General features: G+C 43.3%; 2 protein-coding genes across 8 annotated transcripts in view; one reads left to right on the top strand and one right to left on the bottom strand.

Moving 5' to 3' along the window:
* ttll6 (tubulin tyrosine ligase-like family, member 6) overlaps positions 1-21,473 on the bottom strand; it is a 58,877-nt gene extending 37,404 nt beyond the window's left edge. For 3 of the 7 annotated variants that reach the window (XR_009647240.1, XM_060853579.1, XM_060853581.1), the window contains exons 1-7: positions 20,586-21,473; positions 16,133-16,287; positions 11,791-12,096; positions 11,029-11,069; positions 9,836-9,954; positions 7,707-7,837; positions 6,144-6,300 (exon numbers count right to left, since the gene is read on the bottom strand). Coding sequence is in view for 6 of the 7 variants with exons in the window: in XM_060853579.1 (XP_060709562.1) it covers positions 6,144-6,300; positions 7,707-7,837; positions 9,836-9,954; positions 11,029-11,069; positions 11,791-12,096; positions 16,133-16,287; positions 20,586-20,633 (957 nt within the window). In the remaining variant the exon portion in view is untranslated. The remainder of the gene's footprint in view (positions 1-6,143; positions 6,301-7,706; positions 7,838-9,835; positions 9,955-11,028; positions 11,070-11,790; positions 12,097-16,132; positions 16,288-20,585) is intronic. The other 4 variants (XM_060853578.1, XM_060853580.1, XM_060853583.1 and 1 more) reach the window with 4 other exon arrangements.
* Positions 21,035-25,281, top strand: gdpgp1 (GDP-D-glucose phosphorylase 1). The gene is made up of 2 exons (XM_060853687.1): positions 21,035-22,838; positions 23,838-25,281. Exon 1 carries the CDS (start codon positions 21,035-21,037, stop codon positions 22,193-22,195), a length of 1,161 nt encoding a protein of 386 aa, XP_060709670.1. The 3' UTR covers positions 22,196-22,838; positions 23,838-25,281.
* The last annotated feature ends 1,537 nt before the right edge of the window (positions 25,282-26,818 follow it).

The raw sequence follows: 26,818 nt of genomic DNA on the forward strand, positions 1-26,818 counted from the left end.
GGAGAAAGTAACACTACAATGCGAGAGTTGGTGGCAGGCCTGCCATGGAGAGACAATGCTGCAGTGATAATTTCACTGGATTAATAATCCAGAACAATTACCTTCTCAGGACACACATCCACTCCAAGGTTCCCCATATGCCAATCTGGGATGGACTTCCAGTTCCAAAAGTCAGTGCCACACAGTGCCACACCTTGGAGGTCCATGCAGCCAGAAAAAAAATGAGGGGGTCTCTGGGCCAGAGGTCCACATTAATGTTCTGGAGGCACAAATTTGAATCCCAACTCAGCCATTAAGTCATAAATTGCTTACTAATTCTGGGATTCAAAATTAATCTCAGTGGATGACCATCAGTTATGGTAAAAGAAATCACTAATCTTCAGGGGGGGAAAAAAGAATTGCCATCCTTGTGACCAATGTTTATTGACCAATCTGACCAATGTCTAATTTCATACCCACAGCAATGTGATTGATTTTTAACAACACACTGAAAGTACTTAGCAAGCCACCAAATTGTGGAATCACAAATGCTCGCTATGGGCGTAATGACCACATTCATTAGGATTTAATGGTGCATAATTAGGAAAGGGATCAAAATTGTATAATACTCCAGGTGTGGGCTCATTAATACCTTGTACAGTTCTCTGTTATAATTTACTCCTTCAGCAATTTTATGTCTGTCATCACTGAAGAGAATCTAAAAATGTTCTAATAACAGCTTTAAAGCAGGAGGTGAAAGGGAGAGAGAGAACCTTGGTAAAAATACACTCACTGGGGAGCAGCACTAAACAAACTGATGAAATGCAGACTGGGAAGTCTTTGGATCCTGATGAATATCATCTCAGGGTCTTAAAAAAAGCTAAAGACATAGTAGATGCACTGGTATTAGTTTTCCAAATTTCATGATATTTTTGGAAAAGTTGCATCAGATGGGAGAGTAGCAACTCCTTCTCAAAAAGAGAGACAGGCAGAGAACATGAAACCATAGGCCAGTTAGCTCGACTTGATGTTTTTCATGCAAAAATGTTAAAATTAATCATTTCATGGATAGAAGATTGGCTGATTCACAGAAAACAGAAAGTGGGTAAAAGATGGTGGATGGAGTGATTGGTAAATATGACAGTTCTGCAGGAATCTGTACTGGGGCCTCAGCTTTTTATGATATATATATCAAAGAATTAGATGAGAAGAAAGGAGGTATGATGCTAAATTTGTAGATGACGGAAAGATAACTAGCAAAGTAGGTTGAAGAAATACACCAAAGCTCCTTACGGAATACCTTCTAAACCTACGACCACTTCCATCTAGAAGGACAAGGGCAGCAGATATATATCACCTACAAGCTCCCCACCAAGCCACTCACCCTCCTGACTTGGAAATATATTGCCGTTCCTTCAGTGTCACTAGGTAAAAATCATGGAATTTCCTCCCTGTGGGCATTCCTACACCACGTACACTGCAGCAGTTCAAGAAGCTAGCTCACCTCCACTTTCTGAAGGGCAACTAGGGACGTTTAATAAATTCTGGCTGAGCCAGTGATACCCTATGCTGCATAAGTGAATTAAAAAAAGGACAATAACAAGAGAACAAACGGAGATATATATACTTAGGATAAGTGATTAGGCAAATATTTGGCAGATACAGTATAAAGTGGAAAAATGTGAACTTGTTCACATAGGCGAGAACAAAAAAAAGTGTTTCTCAGATGGATAACAACTGCAGAAGTATATGGCGCAGAGAGAACTGGGTGTTCTAATGCACAGGTTACAAAAGATTAGTATGCAGGCATAGCAAATAATTAAAAAGGTTAATGGAATGCTATTCTTCATTATGAGAGGAATTAAATATATGTAAGGAAGTTATGTTTCAGATTTACAAGGCATTGGTGAGACCACTTCTTAAATACAATTTTGGTCTCCTCACGTAAAAAGTAACATAAATATGTTGAAGACAGTTCAAAAGGAGGTTTATTAGATTGCTACCTACAATGATTGAGTTGTCTTTTGAAGCTAGGCTTATTTCCACTGGAGTGAGGAGTTACTTGACTGACTGAAATATTTACGTTTCTGAATAATCTTGGCAAATGGACTCATTAAGTCCAGAACTATTGAACACTTTATTTTTCTCTCAGAGGATTGTGCCACTTTAGAAGTCTCTGCCTCAAAAGGTATGGAAGATGGAGAGAGGTCATTGAATATTTTTAAGGTGGAGGCAGATAGATTCTTGTTCAGCAGAGGAATCAAATATTATTATTAGGAGAAGATGGGAATGTAGAATTTGAAACATAACTAGATCAGCCGTGATCTTATTGAATGGCAGAGCAGACACAAGGTGCTGCTCGAAATTCACATATCTATATGTTCATATGAATAAAATATTTTATGCAATGCAGCTTAAAAAATGATTTTGTTAGCTGTGGTTAAAATGAGCAGCACTCATTTCTGGGTCAGAAAATTAAGAACTAGGAGAAGTAGTAGGCAATTCAGCCCCTCCACCCTTCCCTGCCATTTAATACAAACATGGCTGATCTCATCTTAGCCTCAACTCCACTTTCCTGTCGGCTCTCAATAACCTTTGAACCCATTACTAACTAAAAATCTGTCTCCTTAGATTTATCCCGGCACCCACCAGACACTGAGAGAAGTAATTTCTCCTCATCAGTTTTAAATCTTCCCTCCCCTATCCTAAAACCTTTTATTCTAGATTGTCCAATGAGAGGAAACATCTTTTCTGCGTTACTTTTCCAGCCCTCATTAGTATCTTATTGACCTCAATTACACCCCCTCTCATTCTTCGAAACTGCAGAGTATAAATCTAAACAGCTCAATCTTTCTTTATAAGACAAAACTCATCTCTGGAATCAATCTAGTGAACCTCCTCTGAACTGCCTCCAATCTAACTATAATCCCTTCTCAATGAAAGGGATCAAAATTGTATGCAATACTCCAGGTATGGGCTCATTAATACCTTGCACAATTCTCTACTATTATAATCAATTCCTTCAGCAATAAATGCCCAAATGCCATTTTTGTTACTTTGAACTGATCCCATACTGTTAGAACATAGAACAGTCCAGCACAGAGCAGGCCCTTCAGCCCACGATGTTGTGCGGACCACTGATCGTCATGTATGCAGCCTCAAATTTCTGTGACCATATGTATATCCAGCAGATCTTAAATGTCCCCAATGACCTTGCTTCCACAACTGTTGCTGGCAACGCATTCCATGCACTCACAACTCTGTGTAAAGAACCCACCTCTGACATCCCCTCTATACTTTCCTCCAACCAGCTTAAACTATGACCCCAGTGTTAGCCATTTCTGCCCTGGGAAATAATCTATGGCCATCGATTCTATCTATGCCTCTCATTATCTTGTACACCTCAATTAGGTCTCCTTTTCTCCAATGAAAAAAGTCCGAGCTCAGTCAACCTCTCTTCATAAGATAAGCCCTCCAGTCCAGGCAGCATCCTGGTAAACCTCCTCTGAACCCTCTCCAAAGCATCCACATCTTTCTTATAATAGGGTGACCAGAACTGGACGCAGTATTCTAAGTGCGGTCTAACCAAAGTTTTATGGAACTGCAACAAGATCTCACAACTCTTAAACTCAATCCCCCTGTTAATGAAAGCCAAAACACCATATACTTTCTTAACAACCCTGTCCACTTGGCTGGCCATTTTAAGGGATCTATGTACCTGCACCCCAAGATCCCTCTGTTCCTCCACACTGCCAAGAATCCTATCCTTAATCCTGTACTCAGCTTTCAAATTCAACCTTTCAAAATGCATCACCTCATTCTTCGAAACTCCACAGTATAAATCAATCCAGGTTGAACTCCATCTGCCACCTCTCAGCCCATCTCTGCATCCTATCAATATCCCACTGCAGCCTACAACAGCCCTCTATACTGTCAACGACACCTCCAACCTTTGTGTCGTCTGCAAACTTGCTGACCCATCCTTCAATCTCCTCATCCAAGTCATTAATAAAAACTACAACAGTAGAGGCCCAAGGACAGAGCCCTGTGGAACACCACTCACCACTGACTTCCAGGCAGAATATTTTCCTTCCACTACCACTAGCTGTCTTCTGTTGGCCAGCCAATTCTGTATCCAGACAGCTAAGTTCCCCTGTATCCCATTCCTCCTGACCTTCTGAATGAACCTACCATGGGGAACCTTATCAAATGCCTTGCTGAAGTCCATATACACCACATCCACAGCTTGACCCTCAACAACTTTTCTAGTCACATCCTCAAAGAACTCGATAAAGTTTGTGAGGCATGACCTGCCCCTCACAAAGCCGTGTTGACTGCATTTAATCAAGCCATGCTCTTCCAGATGGTCATAAATCCTATCCCTCAGAATCCTTTCTAACACCTTACAGATGACAGACGTGAGACTGACTGGTCTGTAAGTACCCGGGATTTCCCTATTTCCTTTCTTGAAGAGAGGAATTACATTTGCCTCTCTCCAGTCCTCAGGTACGACTCATATGAAAGCAAGGATGCAAAGATCTTCGCAAGTGATGAAGCAATTGCATTTCTCGTTTCCCAAAGCAGCCGAGGACAAATCTGGTCCAGGCCTGGCGACTTGTCAATCTTAATATTTGACAAAATTTTCAGCACATCAGCTTCCTCTATCTCTATCCTTTCCAGCATGAACACCTGCTCTTCAAAGGTTTCATTCACTACAAAGTTTGTTTCTTTCGTAAAGACAGAAGCAAAAAACTCATTTAGGGCTTTCCCTACCTCCTCAGACTCCACACACAAATTCCCTATATTATCCCTGACCATTCTTTCTTTGACCATTCTCTTATTCCTCACATAAGTGTAAAATGCCTTTGTGTTCTCCCTAATCTGTTCTGCCAAGCCTTTCTTGTGCCCCCTCCTGGCTCTCCTCAGACCATTTTTAAGCTCCTTCCATGCCTGCCTGTAATCCTCTAGAGCTGAGCTTGACCCTAGCTTCCTCCACCTTATGTAAGCTACCTTCTTCCTTTTAATGAGAAGCTCCACCGCTCTCATCATCCAAGGTTCCTTCATCTTACCCCTTCTTGCCTGTCTCAGAGGGACATATTTATTCATCACTCGTAACAACTGTTCCTTAAACATGTCTATAGTGCCTTTACCATGGAACAATTGCTCCCAATCCATGCTTCCTAACTCATGTCTAATCACATTATAGTTTCCTCTTCCCCAATTAAATATCCTCCCATTTTGCCTAATCCTCTCCTTCTCCACAGGTATGTAGAATGTGTGGCAGTTGTGGTCACTATCACCAAAATGCTCTCCCACCACAAGATCTGATATCTGCCCTGGCTCGTTTCCGAGCACCAAGTCTAGAATGGCCTCTCCCCTCGTCGGCCTGTCAACGTACTGAGTTAGGAAACCCTCCTGAACACACCTTACAAGAACAGCTCCATTCAAATCTTCTGCTCGAAGGAGGTTCCAATCAATATTGGGAAAGTTAAAGTCACCCATTACAACAACCTACTACGTCCACACTTTTCCAAAATCTGCCGACCTATGCTTTCTTCAATCTCCTTGCTGCTATTGGGGGGACTGTAGTAAACCCCTAACGAGGTGACTGCCCCCTTGCTGTTCCTAATTTCCACCCATACTGACTCGGTAGGCAGATCTTCCTCGACAATGGAAGCTTCTGTATCTGTGATACCCTCTCTGATTAGTAGTGCTACACCCCCTCCTCTTTATCCCCCCTGCCTATTCTTTTTAAATGCTCTATACCCTGGAACATCCAGCATCCATTCCTGCCTCTGAGAAACCCATGTCTCTGTTATAGCCACAACATCATAGCACCAGGTACTGATCCATGCTCTAAGTTCATCACTTTTATTCCTGATACTCCTTGCGTTAAAGCAAACACACTTTAACTGATCCCTTGGTTCCTTCCCAGGAAAATCCTTCCTACTAGCTGGTCTACCTGTTGGCAGCAGTATTTGCTCCTTTATAACAGTGGCTGTGCTTAAATTGTAAATTGTTTTGGGAAATCCTAAGGTCATGAATATTACAAAATTATAATGTTTCCTTTTTTTATTTCCTGATGTAATTGTGCAACAATTCAGTACTGGTTTGTTATTGCTAGAATCTGTTTTTGTGCATAAGCATGATGTATGTTTTAATACCTTGGAAATATACTGCTGGCAGATCAGGCGGTCTCCTTGTTTAATGTCCTTTAAGTTTCTAGTAATGAAAATCCCCCGGCCCTGGCACCCACAGTCTGGTTTACAGATATACGTCTTGGTCTTCTTCATTCTGCAGTAGGCCTGAAAATCCCCAAAACTGTGAAGTATACAAACAGAATGTTTTAAAAATCATATGACAAATACCCAAGTAGCATCAGCAAATAGGAATTTCACCTTCAAACTCCTGAAAGGTTGCAACTAAAGTCCTTGGAGACACAAGCGTCAATTCCAATGGACCCACCATCACAGCTACCAATTCCCCAACTCAAATATAAGAAACTCTCTTCTTATCCAATATCTTCACAAGATGATCACACAACACAATACAATGTTCCAAAAACAGCAAATGACCAGCTGAAAGGGGAATTTCTTCCAATCATCTGGCCAAATACTGCAAAAAGCCAACAGTGAAAATGTGTTGCAGTGGGCTGCGAACGGCTGGTTACTCCCCATCCTGGAAGTAAATGTGTGGGTGTGTGCCGAATGACACAAAACAAATCATAATGTAGTATGGGCAGCTAAGTTTGCACAAAGTAGGGCTTCCACCCTCTCATCTTCCACCTGGGCAACCGACAGCTTGGAGGATTCAACACTGAGTTCTTCAATTTCAAATAACCTCCCTTCCCATCCCCTGACTCATTTCCCAGCCACTCCCCCTTCCACCTATCACATTCATTCCCCTCACTGACCAACCAGGTCGTACCCTCTACCTGTCTTCACCTATCCCCACTTCAGCACCTTGCCCCCACCACCCCCACCGCCTGTATCTGAAGCTCCCCCGATACCCACCTCTAGTCCTGAACAAGGGTTACACCCAAAACATTGTCATCTCCACCTCGTGATGCTGCCTGGCTTGCTGTGTACTTCCAGCCTCCTGCCTGTCTACTTTGGATTCCAGCCTCTGCAGCTTTTTGTCTCTAACCAAGCTCCCATAGTCCCAGCAGTGCCAGAGTGTGGCACTGCCAGTAATGGGCAGACCCAGAAAGCAGGTGCAATGGAGCCAGGTAACTCTGGAGTGTTGGGAAAGGAGGGCTTTGCTAGCTTAGGGAGGGTGGAGGGGATACGTTTAAAATAAACGATAGGTACGAAGGAAGAGGATTACTATCACTGATGGGCAAAGGGCACCTCCAAGTTAATAAACCCATTCCTTCCTGCCATTTTAAACAGACAAAGAAATGTATTGCCCATTTCCATTTGCCTAACCATGGTTACCAGATAATGGCAGGTAATACTGGGTTCAATTGATCCTTTAACAAACTGTTAACATGCCCCATCCTACCAAAAGCACATCTGGTGGGAGCATGTAGTTTATTCAACTCATTTCACTTTGTGGGATCTTGCAGTGCATTCAACTACACAATTACTTTCTAATCATTTGCTATTTATGAGCTGTTTTTGCAGTATCATAAGAAATTAAATCAGTCATTGTGTAAAAACAAGTTCCTTTTTAAGTTCACCCAGTCACCAAAGGTGCATTCCATTGTCAATCCTAACTTCACTCACTCGGCAGGTAAACACCACGTTCGTGGGAAGATGTTATACTCCTTTGGGAAGAGTTTCAGCATCCTATTCAAATTTCGTGCCAGTAGATCTTTCCTGCAAATCTCGCTCATTCCGGGAAAGTGATTGATCTTCTGCAGAAATGGAATGGAAAACAGAAATCAATAAATGGGGCACGTGTAAGAACTCCAAAAAGGAAGAAGAAACGCAGATCAAGAACAGCTGGAGAGAACGTGAGTTAGATACAAATGTACAAACGAGGAGCAAAAATAGGCCATTATTTCTGTCTTTCAGTAAGATTATGATTGATCAGTCTGTACTTCAAACTTCACTTTCCCATCTACTCCTGATAAATTTTGCTTTGCCAAACAAGAATCTATCCACTCCATCAAATTCTGAGGCAGACAGCCTCCAATCATGCACAACATTCTGACAGAAACAAAAATCTCATCTCTCCCTGAGAGAGGGGACTCTTAATCTTTATACAGTTTTCCCTATTCTGGACGAATAAGAAAAACATCCTTGCCAGTAAAAACCGTTCAGTTCAATAACACTTCAATTAGGTCATTAAACTCCAGTAAAAGCCAGCCCAGCCTCTCCAACCTTTCCTTATAAGAGAACCTGCTCATTCCAGCTATCAAATTAGTAAACCTCCTTTGATTTCTCACCAACATGTGTACATCCTTCATTAAGTAAAGGAAGGAAAACTGTGTGCTTTACTGCAGATAGTTCAAAAGATACTAAAAAGGTTTCTTGGATTGAAAACCTTAGATAGTAGCATAAGGGGAAGGCTGAGGAATACCCTGCGTTCAATAACTGTGAGAGAGAGAGAGAGAGAGAAAAAGAAAGAGAGAGAAAGAAAGAAAGAAAGAAAGAAAGAAAGAAAGAAAGAAAGAAAGAAAGAAAGAAAGAAAGAAAGAGTGAGAGAGAGAGAGAGAAAGAGAAAGAGTGAGAGAGAGAGAGAGAGAGAGAGTGTGAGAGTGAGAGAATGTGAGAGTGAGAGAGAGAAAGAGAGAGAGAGAGAAAGAGAGAGAGAAAGAGAGAGAGAAAGAGAGAGAGAGAAAGAAAGAAAGAGAGAAAGAAAGAAAGAGAGAAAGAAAGAAAGAGAGAAAGAGAGAAAGAAAGAGAGAAAGAAAGAAAGAAAGAGAGAAAGAAAGAAAGAGAGAAAGAGAGAAAGAAAGAGAGAAAGAAAGAAAGAAAGAGAGAAAGAAAGAAAGAAAGAGAGAAAGAGAGAAAGAGAAAGAAAGAGAGAAAGAAAGAAAGAAAGAAAGAAAGAAAGAGTGAGAGAGAGAGAGAGAGTGTGAGAGTGAGAGAGAGAGTGTGAGAGTGAGAGAATGTGAGAGTGAGAGAATGTGAGAGTGAGAGAGAGAAAGAGAGAGAGAAAGAGAGAGAGAAAGAGAGAGAGAAAGAGAGAGAGAAAGAGAGAGAGAAAGAGAGAGAGAAAGAGAGAAAGAAAGAAAGAGATAAAGAAAGAAAGAGAGAAAGAAAGAGAGAAAGAAAGAAAGAAAGAGAGAAAGAGAGAAAGAGAAAGAAAGAGAAAGAAAGAAAGAGTGAGAGAGAGAGAGAAAGAGAAAGAGTGAGAGAGAGAGAGTGTGAGAGTGAGAGAATGTGAGAGTGAGAGAGAGAAAGAGAGAGAGAGAGAGAGAGAAAGAGAGAGAGAGAGAAAGAGAGAGAGAGAGAGAAAAAAAAGAGAAAAAAGAGAAAGAGAAAAAGAAAAAGAGAAAGAGAGAGATTGTTTCAGCAAGAAGAATGGAGAGTGTTTAGAATAGTGCGGCTATTGGCTGGAAGAAACAAAAAAATGAAGTTTCAAGAAAGAAGTAACCACTGTAGTATTGATTTAAAAAAAAGGAGAGAATCAATAGAAACAAGATAAGCATGAAACTAGAGATGAGAGAAGGATCACCTATCAGATTTATTGCAATGAAAACAAAAGTTCTAAGAATATCCTTGCTTTTTTGCAAATATATAATTAAAAACAATTAAAAGGCATTATAACAGCAAGCAGCGATCAAGCATAGTTTAGAAATTGTTCTTCAGAAACAAAATACCAGACCACGGGTATTTTTGATTTAACCCCAAACACCTCACGTTGCTAATTGATTTTTTGCCATTTCAAATCCCATGAGCCTGACCTGAAAATTTTTAATCTCCATGACTTTGTCATGAGAAACAGAGGAGTCAGTCCAGAACAAGATGCACTCTTCATCATCTCCAACTTCCTTTAGGCCATATCGCCGAGCTGCACGACGAACTGGAACACAAGATCAGAGATATTATTATTATTAATATTTAGTGCATGTAAATCTCCAGAGTCAAGTGGTACAGTCCTCATTTGCTGCCTTTCAGATGACTAGTCCACTACGTGACATCCCTGAGCAATGTGTAACATTGTTTGTGTCTCTGTAAGAGAATTGAAGCTTTGACTTACATTGCCATATGAGAGAGAAGGGAAGGAGAGTGCAAGAGAGAGCAAGGGACAGAGAGATGAAATTCATACAGAGTGATACAGAGGGACAGAGATAGAAAGATAGGAATTGAGACACAGATACATTCAGAGAAAAATACCAAGACAGACAGGAGTGAGGAAACAGAGCTTGAAATAAGAAAAGATAGAAAAAGAATGTATAGCACAAAAAATGCAGAGGACAAATTAATGTTTCAGAAGGTCAACAGGAGAACAGATAGAGAAGGGAAGAGAGTAGGACAAAATTAGAGAAAATGTTTTATACAATGTTTTATGAATGAATTCAATATTTAATTGTAAGGTAAGTGGAATGGATATCTTCACATTCAACAAACTATCCAAAAGGAGCAGACCACCAAAATATACTTTGGTCTCCACGTCTTATGTACATGGAAATAGAGTGATGGGTAAATACATTGCTTGATGCAGGTCAGCGGCAGATATCAGAAAAGTCCTTATTTAATTTGCCAGTTGACACGGAATTATCTCAATAAATCAGCTATTCAGATTGACGCAGCCACTGAGAGACACATTATATATCTGATTGTCCAACCAGTATCCAACAGATAGTGAACGTGCAAGTTGGAAGGGGAAGTAGTAGCTGGGATTCTTGTTTGATTTTTGGTGGAAAGTTCATGTGTTTGGACTCCAGGAGAACAATGGTTAGTACAAAGTTAAACAACCGCTCAACACTTGCTGTTTTAGATCATATACAGCACAAGACAGTAGGAGATTGCCAAAAGTTGGACACCAGGAGACGAAACAGAAACTTGGAGGGACAAAGATCAAACTTGCATTGAATACATCTATATGGCTCTGTCTTGCTCCCCAACCCAATAACCTTAATTGAGTAATACACACCACTTTCATACTTGCAGTTAAGCAGATTTATTCCAATACACCTGCAAGACAAAAGAGGTTGAGATCTCAACAAAATAGGTATTATAAAGTTCCCTGTAAAAAAACTGACTGGCTTGTGCACAACATTGTTGAAGAATGGCAGAGACGCAAATTCAACACAATGGGGATATGGGGATAGAATATGGAAGCACCAAGACAGAACATTTCAGAGTAGCAACCTGCAGAGTGGCAGTGAAAGGAGAAAAACACTGGAAACTGTGACAGAGTAAAATGAGAGGCTGGAGCAAAGTGACTGATCAACTAGAAGGCAACAGGTTTCACATAAATCTCATGCATGAAAGTGAGCAAGACTTTGGAGGCGTCGCCCTGATAGAAAAGCAGTTTCATAGAATCCACATTCAAATTTGTTCATATGAAAGAGTGATCATGAGGGAGGCTGGTCAGTGAAGAGGGTAAACAGCAAGGGACACTGGTCAGCGAGGTGGGGGGAAAGCAGGGAGCAGGGAAGGAGATTGGTCATCAAGGGGGCCAACAGCGAGGGAAACTGGTCAGCAAGGGAGATTGGTCAGCGAGAGGGGGGGCAACGAAGGAGACTGGTCAGCGAGAGGGGGAGCAGCGAAGGAGACTGGTCAGTGAGAGGGGGAAAACAGTGAGGAAAACTGTTCAGTATGAGAGCACAACCACGAGAGTCACAGGTCAGTGTGAGGGAGTAACTGAGATAGTATTCTGACAGTGAAGTTAAAATTAAAAGAGCCATTCTACCTCCTTTTTTTTTTCTTTTTTTTCTTGAGCATTTCATCTTTAATAGCTTTGTTATTTCCCTCGGTTTTCTGATTGATTGTTATCTGTTCTTGCTTGTGAAGTCCCTCACGGTCTCTCAGCTGTTTACTCTGTTTCATGTGTAATCCCAAATCTCTGCCTGCTACATTCCTTTTCAGCACATTAGGTTGTTTCTGAACTGGCTCAATTTCATCTTCTGAGTCCTCAGCCATACTCTCGTCCTCATTCTCTGCTTCCTCATCAGCTGACTCCTCCTCAAAATCACTCTCACCCCCAGAAGCATTCATTCTGTGAGATGTAGAAATGGGTGAAAGGAACTTAGGAAAACATCTGTGATCTCAGAATGAACAGCAACAAAAATAATCTCGGTGGGCAGCACAGTCTCTTAGACCAGTCAACTCTGTGACCTTGGTTCAAATTCAGCAAATACGGCAACCTGAAAAGGTCTGGACACTCCACAAGTGCAGATAGTGGTGGAATTGTGCTATCTTTCCAAGTGAAGTTACCATGTGATTTTGAGGGAGTGTTGGGAGACAGTGAACCCATCCACAGGAACCTTTATCTTTCTCGATCACTGCTTCCCAAACATTTTCCCACTGTGAACCGGTTTCAATACCCAAGAGTTGATGTGGGCCCATGCTGAAACCTTGAGAGCTATAGAAGCTTTAGTGATTGAGAAGGCTTAATAAAATGGCTGGAGAGTAACCTTTAATATTCAACTATTACAATTCACACAAATTATAAACATGCAAAAATCTGTGATTTAAATTTGAACTATTTTATGAAAATGCTATCCAACTCACTACCTCTAAGAAATGTGGGCGTGCATGTTGTGACATTGCTGTGATCTAGTCCTGCATGGAGTCACTCGAATGTTCACGCCTTCCATTGAATTCTGAGCCAGACAAAAAAAACTGGGCTCCCTCCAAGCAGATAGTGAGGTTGCCTGTGTGAAGCTTGTTCATTCTCCTTTGTTGTACAATACAGTTAATATCTGATTGGGTTAACTAATATATTGAGGAAGTTCTGATAGATTGTATCTGGAATCTTCCCCTTAAATTCAAAGATTTCAGAATGTTCCAATATATTTAAATTTGATACTTGACCCAGAAAAAGCTAGAAGATTAGGGTTAAGAGTTAACTCCTGGGTAACTATTCTCATTTACCTCTGCCTCAGCTCAGGTTCCTTCCTTTCTCCTACACTCCCTGGCAAGCCTCTCCCTGCAAGATCCAAAACTCCCCATCCCACCTCTGCTAGACAAGCTACCTCTCAGCCCAGACCCAACACTCAGAAAAAATCATTGTGAGAAAGCACATTCATTGAGAAATTCAGCAGTATAGTTTGACTAATGAGTGAAAATAGATATTATGGAAAAATAAAAGTTTATTTAAAAATCATGTTTTTTTTAATTGTTCAAGTGAAAGTCTCTTTTTAATGAGCAATCCCAGCACAATGACATTTGTCTCAAAATGTTAAAAATGCAGAAAGCTCAGAGAAGCTGCAGGAGGGGTACAAAGTTGTTCATTGTGATAAAAAGGATACAAAAGCCACAAATTCGAAAAGAAAAACAGCACTAGATGATAAAGTATTTCCTGCACCTTTGAATGTATTCCTTCATTTTAAATACTTGCAAACATCTTTTTACAGCAAAAAATAGGAAGATAATTCAGAAACATTAAGAAACTTCAACTTTAATTAATAAAAATTGAATCAAATTTCTGAATAGAAAAGAAGAAAGTTAAAAAAAATTAAAACACATTAATGATAAAGCTTTATTGGCAACACATCTACATTAGCTAATTTATTTTAAAAGCTTGCTAAAAATTCAACACTAATCTAATTGAAGGTAGTGTAAACATTTTAAAAATTGAACAGCAAAGCCAGCTACACCTACAAAGAAAATATAAATCTTCAATGACAGTTTTCAAGTGAATCATTTAAATAATAGAAACAACTGCAGTTAAGTACAATGACGGTGGAGAAAGAGATAATATCTTGGAGCAGATTTAAAATCACAAATGTTCAGGCAAGGATTTGAACTGGACTATATGGAAGAGATACATTCATATGATATAGAATTGCTTAAAAATCATAGGAAATAAAAACAAAGAACAAGAACATTTCTTTACTCTGCATGTCTAGTAGAAAATAATGTTTTAAAATAACAGAATAAAAGAGAAGAGACAGACACCTTTTTAAGAACATTTCACAATTCTATTACATAAAATATAAATTGTATAACAGACTGCAAGATTTAATGGAACAATGCAGCTCCCAGGAGAATCTGTTGACAACATTATTAATCATTAATATTGTCAGAATGTTGTGCTTATGTTGATTTAAAAATCAGAATTAATTCAAGACAGACAGAATGGTCAGAATTTCTGATTCATCTCTTTCAGACATATTAGAACCCATGCCAAGACACACCATCCTGAGTTGGAAATATATTGCCAATGCTTTACTGTCACTGGCACAAAATCCTGGACCCCCCCCCCCCCCCTCTCCTGTAACAGCACTGTGGGCATACCTCTACCCAAAGGACTGCAGCAAATGGCAACTTCCGACCATGGTCTCAAGGACAATTAGGTACAGGCAATAAATGCTCAAATCACCTGAATTAAATTAAGAAATCCACAGTAGACAAAGCATGCTACTGCCTGCTGGGGATGCAGCCTGCTTACTATCGGAACACAATAACTGTGCTGGAAAACAACTTAATGCCCAAAATGAAGTGAAGTACTGTCACAGGTCATTGTAAACCATACTGCAAAGTGACTCCAACAGCACAAACGTGTGCTGCAACAAACAAATTCTAATTGTCAGAATGGATAAATGCATCTACTTGTGTGCTACTGAGACATTTAGATCTAGAAGATCTCAGAATCAGTTCTCAGTATAGGTGAAGTTAGGCAATGGCACTTGAGCTCAGCACTGGGTTTGAGAAAATTAAAGTGGCCAAAGACTTACTCAGAATCAATATCCAGCGATTCCAGTGTGGCTGAGATTCAGAGTCATTGGCTATTTTATGAAGAAAGGTTGGATAAGTTGAGGCAGATGAATGAGAAGTAAGCTTGCTGAAACATACAAAATCCAGAGGGGATTTAATAGGGCTGATAGTGAAAGGATGTTCCCTTTGTGAAAACTGGAATTAGGGTACAGAGTTTAAAATTAAGGGGTCTCACATTTCTAGGTGACATCCTCAGTGCTTGGGAGCCTCCTGTGAAGCTTCCTCCAGCATTTATACTGGTTTGTCTCTGCCGCTTCCGGTTGTCAGTTGCTGTCCGCTGCAGTGGCCGGTATATTGGGTCCAGGTCGACGTGTTTGTTGATATCAACAAACACTATCAACAAACACATCGACCTGGACCCAATATACCGGCCACTGCAGCGGACAGCAACTGACAACCGGAAGCGGCAGAGACAAGCCACTATAAATGCTAGAGGAAAGATCACAGAAGCGCTTCACAGGAGGCTCCCAAGCACTGAGGATGTCACCTAGACAGGGGACGAAACGTTTGCAACAAAAACTCCCAGCTCGGCGAACAGAACAACAACGAGCACCCGAGCTACAAATCTTCTCCCAAACTTTAAGGGGTCTCACATTTAAGACAGGGATAATGTTATTTTCTCTCTGACTTTCGTGAATCTACGAAACTCTTTTACATGGGGTGCAGTGGAGGCAAAGTCATTCTATATTTTTAAAGTCGAATTAGATAGATTCTTGACTAACAGAAGATTTAAAGGTTATCGGGGATAGGTTGGAAAATGGAGTAGAGACCACAATCAGATCAGCCATGATTCTACCAAATGGCAAAGCAAGTATGTGGGGAGGAATAGCCCACTGCTACTTTTAGCTCATATTTATATATATGCGAGTTTTGAGAACTGGAATACATTCAAACTGGAACTCTATCAACAAACACATCAACTTGGACCCCATTTACCACCCACTGAGAAAAAGAATACAAAATAACATCACACAGGAAATAACATCACCAAGCCATGGAAACCTAAACACAAATAGAAATGGGTCACTAATACAAGTGCTCCACTGGAGACTCACTGATGTTACTAGTATGGTGACGAAATGTCTGAAGATGTACCTTCCAGCTCAGCAAGCAAACTTACAAAGATATATATGAATCTGGATGTATCAGACATTTTATGGTGTCTTGTGTAACAGAACAGGCTGCTATCATTCACCATCTCACCACTTGGGCAATTTCCCAGAGGGTATTACACATTTAAAATGCAGGGCAGAATTAACTTGAATCCCACTTAATTGGTGTAATTTCCATTCCCATAAAATTAGATCATCTACCTTTTGCACTTCTGGCGAAGGGTCTTTCTCCTTACTCCTGAAATTTTAATTTGTCTTTTCCCTTTTCTGATCCGTGACAGGGATTTGGGGCATTTTCTCTCAGACCTGCAGTGTCTTCTTTTAGTGGTGTGATGTTTCTGCCGCAGCCAGAATAACTTCGTAAAGAGGGATGAATGTTATCACGGTTATCATGTTATCGTGTCATTCTATTTCCTACTACCTCTAACTTAGCTCTAAGTTCACTCTTTCAACAAAGACTCAGCTCAGAAATTAGCTTTGCTAATCTCTCCACAGACATTATTTGACATCTGTTTTCAGCTCTTTCAGATCTTACACTAACATCACAAAATTTTATTACGTTGTGTTTGAGACAGCTGAAGGGGAGGTGATGGCATAGTGGTCATATTGCTGTACTAGTAATCTGGAGCCACAGGCTATTTTTCTGGGGATATGGATCCAAATCCCACTGCAGATGGTAAAAATTTGAATTCAATGAAAAATCAGGGATAAAAGCTAACCTAACAGTGAACATATAACCACAGTTGATGTTGATAAAATCAATTTTGTTGAGTAATGCTTTCGTTCTGAATTTATTTCTTATTTTTCTAATTTATTCCTAAGACTTTGTACCTAGATACCTTTTGTAGCCAAGATGATGCAAAAGGTCTGTAATGTTGGACCATTTTTCTTTATTTTTCTAATTTATTCCTCAGAATCTGTACCTACGTAACTTTGTACCAAAGATAGCACTGGAAGCAGTGACTTTGTAAACTTTTCATTGTCTTCATGTCATTCTAATGTCCTTTAGGGAAGGAAATCTGCCATCCTTACCTGGTATGGCCTCTGTGCGACTCCAGACTCACGGCAATGTGGTTGACTCTTAACCTTCTTCAGGTTAATTAAGGATGGGCAATATATTTTGCCAAACCAATGATGCCCACAGCCCATGAACAAATAAAAAGAAAGCTATGTTCCATTACGCAACATCAGAAGCAGAAGTAAGAGTAGGCCTTCTCACATATGGTCTCTAGGTCTTCTTCATCATTCAGTAATTTCACAGTACCACTTTCCACCTCACACTATAACTATACCACTGGATTCTCTAATTGGAATGAAAACATCTACCCTCTAAGTCTTCAAATATTCAATGACTGAAAATCCACAGTTCTCTTTGGCAAAGGATTGCAAAGACTCAGTTCTTGGCGTGAAAAAATTTCTCCCGATCTCAGACCTAAATGGCAGACCATTATGAGAACTATGATCCAAGCCAGGAGGAAACAGCCCATCATCAGCTATTCTAGGACCATAAAATATAAGAGTAAAATTAGGCCATACAGCCCATCGAGTCTACTCCACCATTTGATCACAGCTGACGTTTCTCAACCTTGTTCTCTTGCCTTCGCCCCATAATCTTTCATCATCTTACTAATCAAAAACCAATCCATCTCAGTCTTAAATACACTCAATGACTTGGCTTACACAGCCTTTTGCAGCAAAGAGTTCCACAGATTAACCAGCGTCTGGCTGAAGAAATTCATCCTGTCAAGCACTGGCAAGATGTTCAGTCTTTCAAATACCACCTTATTTTTATTTTTCTTGGGATATGAACATCACTGACAAGACTTATCAAAATCTGAATGAAGTCAACCTGAGCAAAAAGAATCTGGAATCAGCTGTAGGCCATTGAGGTAAGGACGGCAGATTTCATTGGTGTACCAAGAGAGTTTTGCAACAATCTAGCAGCATCCTGGCCAGATTCATTGATTAGTTGTATTTCAACTTCCCCAACTGCCCTGGTGAAATTAGAACTCATGTCTCTGGCACATTAGTCTAGCGCTCAGGGATTACATGTCCAGTAACAGTACCACCATGCCACCATGTACTTCACCCAAGTGTGATCAACATGGAGATTGAAATGGCTGCAGTTCAACAGTTTGATTGTTATTCTGATCTCAGCAGGAAGTTCTGCTAATATGTTGCATCAGTGATCTCCAAGATGTGCCTCCCCAGACAGTGGAATTCCAGTTAGGTAATGACAACCATTAAAGACAAAGAAAAGAGACATAACAGGGATAATCAAGCGGGAATTTACTGTTCCCAGGCTCCTTCCATAAATATTTCAGAGCAAAATAAATGGTTCAATAACCTATCTTTCTGATGAGGGAATAGCTTGTGGGTAAAGGAAGTTATTCAAACTCTCAAATCTCAGTAAAATTATATCATAGGAATAACCATTCAATTGAATGCACTGATATTTAAATGCAGTGAAACATTCCTAAGCACTTCATTGGAATTGAGGAGTAGAAATAGGGACTAACAAAAATTAATTTGGTCCCAATTGATGAAGACACATAACAAGGGGCCATCAAAAGCTTGATCAAATAGACTAAAGATGGGTGAGGATGGGAACAGCAGGGTGGCCTTCCACAAGTGCTCACTGAACTGTCAAGACCTACAATGTGAGCAGCTTGCAAATGTGCAATCGAAATTTCTTCCAAGGAGGTTCGGAGCCAACAAGACAATGCAAGGCAAAATATGAAAGTTTGAGCCAAAGAAATCCCTCTCTCACACAAAAACAGAAATTGCTGGAGGAACTCAGTCGGTCTGTCAGCACATGCAGAGAGAAAGCAGAGGTACCATTTCAGGTCCAGTGAACCTTCAAAATTGATAGTAACTATGAAATATGCTAAAGATGAGTGTGGAGTGAAGATAGAAAGAAATGATAGGTAGAGTAGGGGGGCCAGAGAGAGAAGACAGCAGTTGGATGGATTGCCGGCATAGTGGTCATGTCTAAGTGGGATGGTCTTCAGAGGGTTGGTACAGACACGATGGACTGAATAGCCTCTACCTTCATGCAGGGATTCTATAATTCAAACAAAGGAATGGATATTGATGAGCCAGGACTTAGAAAACTGTTAATTGGGACCATTAGTGGGTGAAAATGGGTTAGCTGTGATGAAAGCAGCCCATGTGATGACAGGGCTAGGGATGTGGTGAGTGAGTAAAGGACATGGGAGAAGGTGGTCAGGATCTAAAATTATTGAACTCGATATTGAGTCCTGAAGGCACTGGGATCCCCTAGTAGATAATGAGATGCTGTTCTTCCAGGTTGTACTTCACTGGAACACTGAAGGGCCCCAGACATAGATGCTGGCCAAAACCCCTTGTCTAAACCTGTGGCTCGCTGTTGTTGAGGCTGAAAACAAAAAAATGCTGGAGATCACATCGGGGTCAGGCAGCAACCATGGATAGAGAGCAAGCTAATGTTCCCAGTCTAGATGACTCTTTATCAGAGCTGCTGTTCAATGCAGGGACGAGACAGGTGTTTCTACTGTAGGAAAGGCTAGGACCTGAGGGCACAGCCTTATAATAATAAAGATTAGACCTTTTAGAATGGAGATAAGGATAAACTTCTTCAGCCAGAGAGTGGTAAATCTATGATACTCATTGCCAGAGCAAGCAGTGGAGGCGGGTCATTGAGTATATTTAAGACTGAGATCGATAAAGTTCTTGAGTATCAAGGGCCTCAAGGGTTACAGGGAGAAAGCAGGAGAATGGGATTGATAAACTTAATAGCCATGATTGATGGCGGGACAGACTCGATGGGCTGAATGGGCTACTTTCTGCTCCTATGTCTTATGGTCGGGTCAGGCACAGGTCGGTCAGGCAGGGGCAGGTGCAGGGACAGGGACCAGCACCAGCAGGGATGGGGGCAGGGGCAGGGACGGGGGCAGGCAGGGGCAGGTCAGGCACAGGTCGGTCAGGCAGGGGCAGGGACCGGCAGGGATAGGGGCAGGGGCATGATTGATGGCGGGACAGACTCGATGGGCTGAATGGGCTACTTTCTGCTCCTATGTCTTATGGTCGGGGCAGGGGCAGGGACGGGGACAGGGACAGGTCAGGCAGGGGCAGATCAGGCACAGGTCGGTCAGGCACAGGTCGGTCAGGCAGGGGCAGGGACCGGCAGGGATAGGGGCAGGGGCATGATTGATGGCGGGACAGACTCGATGGGCTGAATGGGCTACTTTCTGCTCCTATGTCTTATGGTCGGGGCAGGGACAGGTCGGTCAGGCAGGGGGCAGGGGCAGGGGCAGGGACAGGGACAGGTCGGTCAGGCAGGGGGCAGGGGCAGGGGCAGGGACAGGGACAGGTCGGTCAGGCAGGGGGCAGGTGCAGGGACAGGGACCAGCACCAACAGGGATGGGGGCAGGCAGGGACAGGTCAGGCACAGGTCGGTCAGGCAGGGGCGGGGGCAGGGGGCAGGGGCGGGGGCAGGGGCAGGTCAGGCACAGCCAGGGGCCGTTGCTAAGTTGCCCCCTCCCCTAAGGTGTTCGAAGCGGGGGGTGATAGCGGCGGGGGCGGGGTCCGAACGCCCGGCCTCCCACTGGCGGCGGCGATGTGAGGGGGAAGCGGCTGAAGGAGACCCCTCTCCCCGTCTGCCTCAGTCACTCACCTGGCGCTCCCCTGCCAGTCCAGGCCGCGCACTCGCCTCTGGCCCCATCGTCGCCCTGGCAACTAGACGCCACCTCCGATTGGTTCAGGGAATACGCCTTGCTATTGGCCAGCGAGCCTCCGCAATACCGATTGGTCGCCTAGCGACACCAGTTCGCCTATTATTGGCTGTTAACCGTCGGCCCCTCCTATTGGTTCGGAGTAGAGCCCAGGTGCTCTGATTGGGTGGTGACCACGCGATTCAATTGGTTGCGATAATCTTTATTTCTGATTGGTTCCTCCTGGAGATCCTCGTCGTCAATAGTTTTTCTTAAATTCCAATTTTATTTCGGATTTCTATCACCTGTGATTTTCAGAGTTTCAGTTTTCATTCTCTCTCCGATTAATTTTTGACGGTGAACAGCCTCGAGAAACCATGGTAACGGACAGTGTCCATGACGTCAGAGCAAGATGGCCGCGCCCACGGAGCCGGGTGGAGGCCCGGGCCCGGCCTCGGCCTGGGAGCAGGCCCCGGCCTTTGTTTACTCGGAGGAAGATCTGATCCGGGCCGGGGTCCGCTGGGGCGGCTCGGGCTCCCGCTTCGACGCGGCTCTGCTCTCGGCCTGGGAGGAGCGGCTGGCCGCCGGCTGCTTCCGTTACCGCCTGCCGCGCCGGGGCCTCCCGAGCCGCGTCCTGCCGGGGCCCCGGGGCCTGGTGGTGCAGTTGAACCCCGAGCGGGCCCGCGAGCGGCGGCCGCCGCAGGAGATCCTCAGCCTCCGGCAGCCCTTCGACCCGCAGCGGTTCAACTTCACCCGCATCCCGGGCCGGGAGGTGCTGTTCCGCCTCCGGAGGCGGGGTCTGGGAGAGGCCGAGGATGAGGCCGAGGCCTTGCTGGTCATCAACGTCAGCCCGTTAGAGTGGGGCCACGTCCTGCTGCTGCCCGAACCGTCCCGCCGCCTCCCGCAGCTCCTCACCCGGGAGTCGGTGCTCCGGGCCCTGGAGCTTCTCTTCCTGAGCTCGGATCCCGGTTTCCGCGTCGGCTTCAACAGCCTGGGCGCCGAGGCCTCGGTCAACCACCTCCACCTTCACGGTTACTACCTGGGCCAGCGCCTGGAGCTGGAGTGGGCGGCCACCCGGCCTCTGCTGGAGTCCGGGACACAGGCCTCGGCCCACTTCCTCCCCGTCCACCTGCTGTCCCAGCACCCGGCCCGCGGCCTGGTCCTCTACACGGACGGCGGTGACGGAGGCCTGGCCCGGGCTGCCCTCACCCTCCACGCCCTGACCGGCCTCCTCGTCCGCCGTTCCCTCGCCCACAACCTCTTCCTGACCCGGGGCTGCCCGCTCGGCTCTCCGGCGCCTGGCCGAGCCTCCTCCCCGGACCGGGACGGCGCCCGGATCGTCCTCTGGCCGCGCCGCAGCTGCTTCGGGGCCAAGGACCCGGCGGCCTTCACCGTGGCTCTGTGCGAGCTGGCCGGCCACTGGCCCCTCAAAACCCCGCAGGAGTACAGCAGCCTGACCGAGGAGCAGGCGTTGGGAATGGTCCGCCGATACTCGCTGCCCGAGGAGGAATACTCCCAGCTCCTCTCGGAGATAACACAACTCCTCCAGGGTGACCAACAAGAGCAGCGATAGGCCATTCAACCCTTACACCTGCTCCTAACCCCAAAGATCCAGTTAAAGCCTCAACTCTCATTACTCTGTTTTTGTGACAATGACTAAGTACTGATCAGTGATCTTCTGTCTGAACTGGTGTTCCAGAGACTCAATGTCCTGGGGACATGGATGTGAATCGCACCGCAGCAAATTTACCATTTTAAAGATTTAGGAATAAAAAGGCTAGATTACTAACAACCATGCAACTAGGAGAGAGTGAGGACTGCACATGTCAGAGAGTGAGAGTCGAAAAGTGTGATGCCGGAAAAGCAGAGCAGGTCAGGCACCATACCAGGAGCAAGAGAGTTGATGTTTCAGGCGTAAGCCCTTCGACGCGCAATCGCTTGATTATTCTAAAAACCCAGCTTATTCCTTCATGCCCTTGAGGGAGGGAGCCTCTGCCATCTTTACCTCCCCTAGTCTGCACTTGATCCCAGGAGAAAGTGAGGACTGCAGATGCTGGAGATCAGTTGCTGGAAAAGCGCAGCAGGTCAGGCAGCATCCAAGGAGCAGGAGATTCGACGTTTCGGGCATGAGCCCTTCTTCAGCAATGTACTTGATCCCAGACCCATGCAATGTGCTTAACTCTTAATTGCCTGTGGAAAAGATGCCCACTTTCTAGGTACAATTTGCACACCATTCAATGCAATAAAACCCAGCTATTAACCCCTGCTATCACATGTATGTTTTCTCTACTATCGTGAACAATCTCTTTGCCTTTGTTTTATGGCAACTGTTTGATTTTCTGCTTCTCCCCCCTTTATCAGCAGCATATAAAATCCTAAATGACTCAAAAGTGAACACTCTCTGTCCACAGAAGTTGGTAGCTACTTCCAGTCATAGAGATGTACAGCATTGAAACAGACCCTTTGGTCCAACCTGTCCATGCCAACTGGATATCCTAACCCAATCTAATTCCCTTCCTCTGGCAGCGCATTCCATTCACATACCACCTTCTGAGTGAAAATGTTGCCCCATAGGTCTCTTTTATATCTATGCCCTCTAATTCTGGACTCCCCGACCCCAGGGAAAAGACTTTTCCTATTTACCCTATCCATGCCCCTCATAATTTTGTAAACCTCTATAATAATGTCACCCCTCAGCCTCTGATGCTCCAGGGAAAACAGCCCCAGCCTGTTCAGCCTCTCCCTATAGCTCAAATCCTCCAACCCTGGCAACATCCTTGTAAATCTTTTCTGAACCCTTTCAAGTTTCACAGCATCTCCCTTTTAGCATATTCGATAACTCTCTGCCTCCATCACTACAACAAAGAGTTCCACAGATCCTTAATTGAGGAAAAAATGTTCTAATCTGTGTCTTAAATGGGAGACCCCTTATCTTTAAATTGGATTCTCTGTCTCTGATCTCTCCTTTTAAGGGGGAGGGATCATCCCCACAACATCCACCCTGTCAAGTCCCCGGGATCTTGTGTGTTTCAGTAAGATTTGAGAGTCTGAACGACCAACTCGTGATACTTGTTAGAATTCCTGTTATTCTTCTAAACTTCAGTGGACGTAGGTCCAAACTGACCGCCTAAGATAAGTTGCCTCAAGACAGAAATCACTTCTGAACTGCTAGTCGTGTAACAATTTCTTGAGTAAAATGTATTTTATCTACACAGTGTTACCAATGCCTTGGCTGACCATAATGGATTCCAGCATTTCTTGAATTCCTAAATGCTCACTGCAATTCCTTTGTGCCACAAAGCTAAGCTAAATAGCAAAGCAGATGCTGGATGCTCACGTGTGCATGATATATGTTTAATTTACTTGAGTTCAGGAATTGAATCGGCTGCTTAAATGTTTGCCAAGACAGCAGCTCACTGTTAGAGGTTTTGATCTGTGGGGTGACTCCTTTTGAGGAAAGACATGCATTTGGACATCCAGTGAGAGTTGGCCAACTACCCTACTCTCCCACTAATGAACAGCCTCGCGAAACATTTGAAACCCCTGCTCGAAGTGGTCAGTGAAGCACAGCCAGAAATTGGGAGATGAATTTGCAGTATAAGTCACAATCTTCAGAGGACAAGGAGGGGAATTCTCTACTTGAGACCCCTCTCTGTGCAATGCCTTTGTCACACTCAAACCCCACTTCACTATTGAGAAACATTTAGATGCTTTCAGGACTTGGAAAATTCTGATTTTTCATCAAGTGATCAGCATTGGAGTGTGGGAAACAGTGAATGGGTAAACATTTCCAGTAGCATTGACAGCCACATGTACTGACATTTCTGAAATGTTGATTGAAGATGCCAGTGGGTGAAAAATAGTTTGGAACATCACTGTCTCTAAGTGAAATTATGATGTACAAACTGAAGACTAGGATTTTCATTAATTGCTTCTGAAAACAATGGTTAATCATTCTTCCTAACTTTTGGAAAACTCAGGGGAACTTTATGTTGACTTTCTTTTATAAAGATGATTGAACAATTGCATAGTCCATTAAATCATCGATTTCTGTTTGGTGTTTGTTACATAAAGTTCATGTAATGTGGACATACAAAGATGGATGATTAGAATAAAAATTCCCGCACATTCCTGTGTTCTACGTGAAGATGTTCAAATATGGGCTACATTCCACAGGTGGGGCCTTTAAACAAAGACATTTCTATGGACCCTTCTGCCACACTGGAACATTTTGAAGTATTTTACTGCCAATTAAATATTTTTAAAATGTGTGGGTATTGTTATAATGTTTGAAACACAGCTGCTGATTTGTGCACAAAGTGCCCAGAAACAACCAGATCATCTGTGTTTGTGATGTTCGGGCATTAAATACGGTCATGGTTCCTCGGGTCAGCTTCTCTGCTTTTGTTCTAGGAGTGGCTGCAGATACTTACATTTGCCTAAGAACAGACAGAGCTTTGATTTAAACTGTAATTAAAAAGGCCAAGGAGTATGCACAAACTTTAAGGGAAACTGGATAATTACTTGAAAAATGCTTTATCAAAATATAGGGAATAGGTTGGATGGGTACCACCAATTGCACTTTTATGTATGTTATATAATTTTCATGAATTGGTGCCTGTACTTATTGCAATGTCTTATTAAATATAATTTATAAAAGCAAGTGAATCATATTTACTCAATATTATGAGGCACATTACAAGAACATGGTGTACATCAAGAATTGTAGTTGATCATGACTGAATACAGAAATCAGTGCAGTGGACTATTTACCAAGTGCTGCTAATTAACTTTATGGTGATACATTTCCAAATAATATATGGACTCCTGTTTAGGAGGCTGAGCAGGCAGCTCGTTACCCTGTCCTCTCCAGAGGCAATTCTGTTTGTGGAGCTTCAAAGCCTGAAATGTTTGAGTAGAAATCTCCAAGATGTTAGAATTGAAAATGTTTAGACCATCACAGTTGTGGAAGGTTCATGCAGCATCTGTGAAGAGAAATCAGACTTAACGTCCCAGTCCAGTCACCCACCTGAGCATTAAATCTACTTTCTCATTTCAGATACTGGCACACTCGGTCTGTTGTAAACTCAGCCATAGAAACATTACATGCGTTAACCTGCAATCAAATGCTTTCTTAGAATTGATGAACTCACTGTTCAAAAGCACATTCTGACCCATTTTATTAGTAAAAAAATTCACAGAACTAACCTATATCCATCTGCCTCTATTTTAAAATCCAAGTGCAAAATATGTTCATTATCTACCTTTCATCAATTCAGTACTTTTGTGTAACGATTTCTTGAGTGAAGTGTATTTTATCTACAGAGTGTTACCAATGCCTTGGCTGACCATTCATGCATTTATATATTCAAAGTGCTGCATTGGATCTGAATTTCCTGTATACAAATAATTGTGGTTTAGGCCAACATTGGCTTGTCTTTCTGAGCTTTTCCCCATTAAAAATCGTGTCCGAATTTCCAATTCCTTCTGTTGTTCCAAGCTGGAATAACAGTCGATAAAACGTGGAACTGGGAAAAAAACACAGCTCCATATTCCACGGACTCTGACTTTGCAGCATTCACAGTCCTCCCTATTTCCGAGCTGATGGTCTAGTTGGCTCCGTTATAATGTTGTTTCCCTAGAAACGTCGCTTTTTTTGTGTGTGTGCAGGTGAGAGACACAAAGTGCACAAATCTTTATTTAATTTCCACCACCAGGAAGAAAGAAAAACACCCTGGTGGCCAGTGACAAGCAGTGCCCTTCACATCAAAGGGCAATGCTGTGTGATCAAACAGCGAAGGGGAGGGCAGGGACTAAATCAAAATAGAGTTTTAGATTAGATTAGATTACTTACAGTGCGGAAACAGGCCCTTCGGCCCAACAAGTCCACACCGACCCGCCGAAGCGCAACCCACCCATACCCCCACACTTACCCCTTACCTAACACTATGGGCAATTTAGCATGGCCAATTCACCTGACCTGCACATCTTTGGACTGTGGGAGGAAACCGGAGCAAACCCACGCAGACACGGGGAGAACATGCAAACTCCACACAGTCAGTCGCCTGAGTTAGAGGGGGAAATGATGCACTCCACTCCCTGCGGCGCCCACCTCTCCCTGAACAACTCCAGGGTGTTGGTGGACACCGTGTGCTCCTTCTCCAAGGACACCCGGGCTCTAACGTAACCGCGGAAG

The sequence above is a fragment of the Hemiscyllium ocellatum genome, chromosome 42 (assembly GCF_020745735.1).
Source record: "Hemiscyllium ocellatum isolate sHemOce1 chromosome 42, sHemOce1.pat.X.cur, whole genome shotgun sequence".
Taxonomy (NCBI): Eukaryota; Metazoa; Chordata; class Chondrichthyes; order Orectolobiformes; family Hemiscylliidae; genus Hemiscyllium; species Hemiscyllium ocellatum.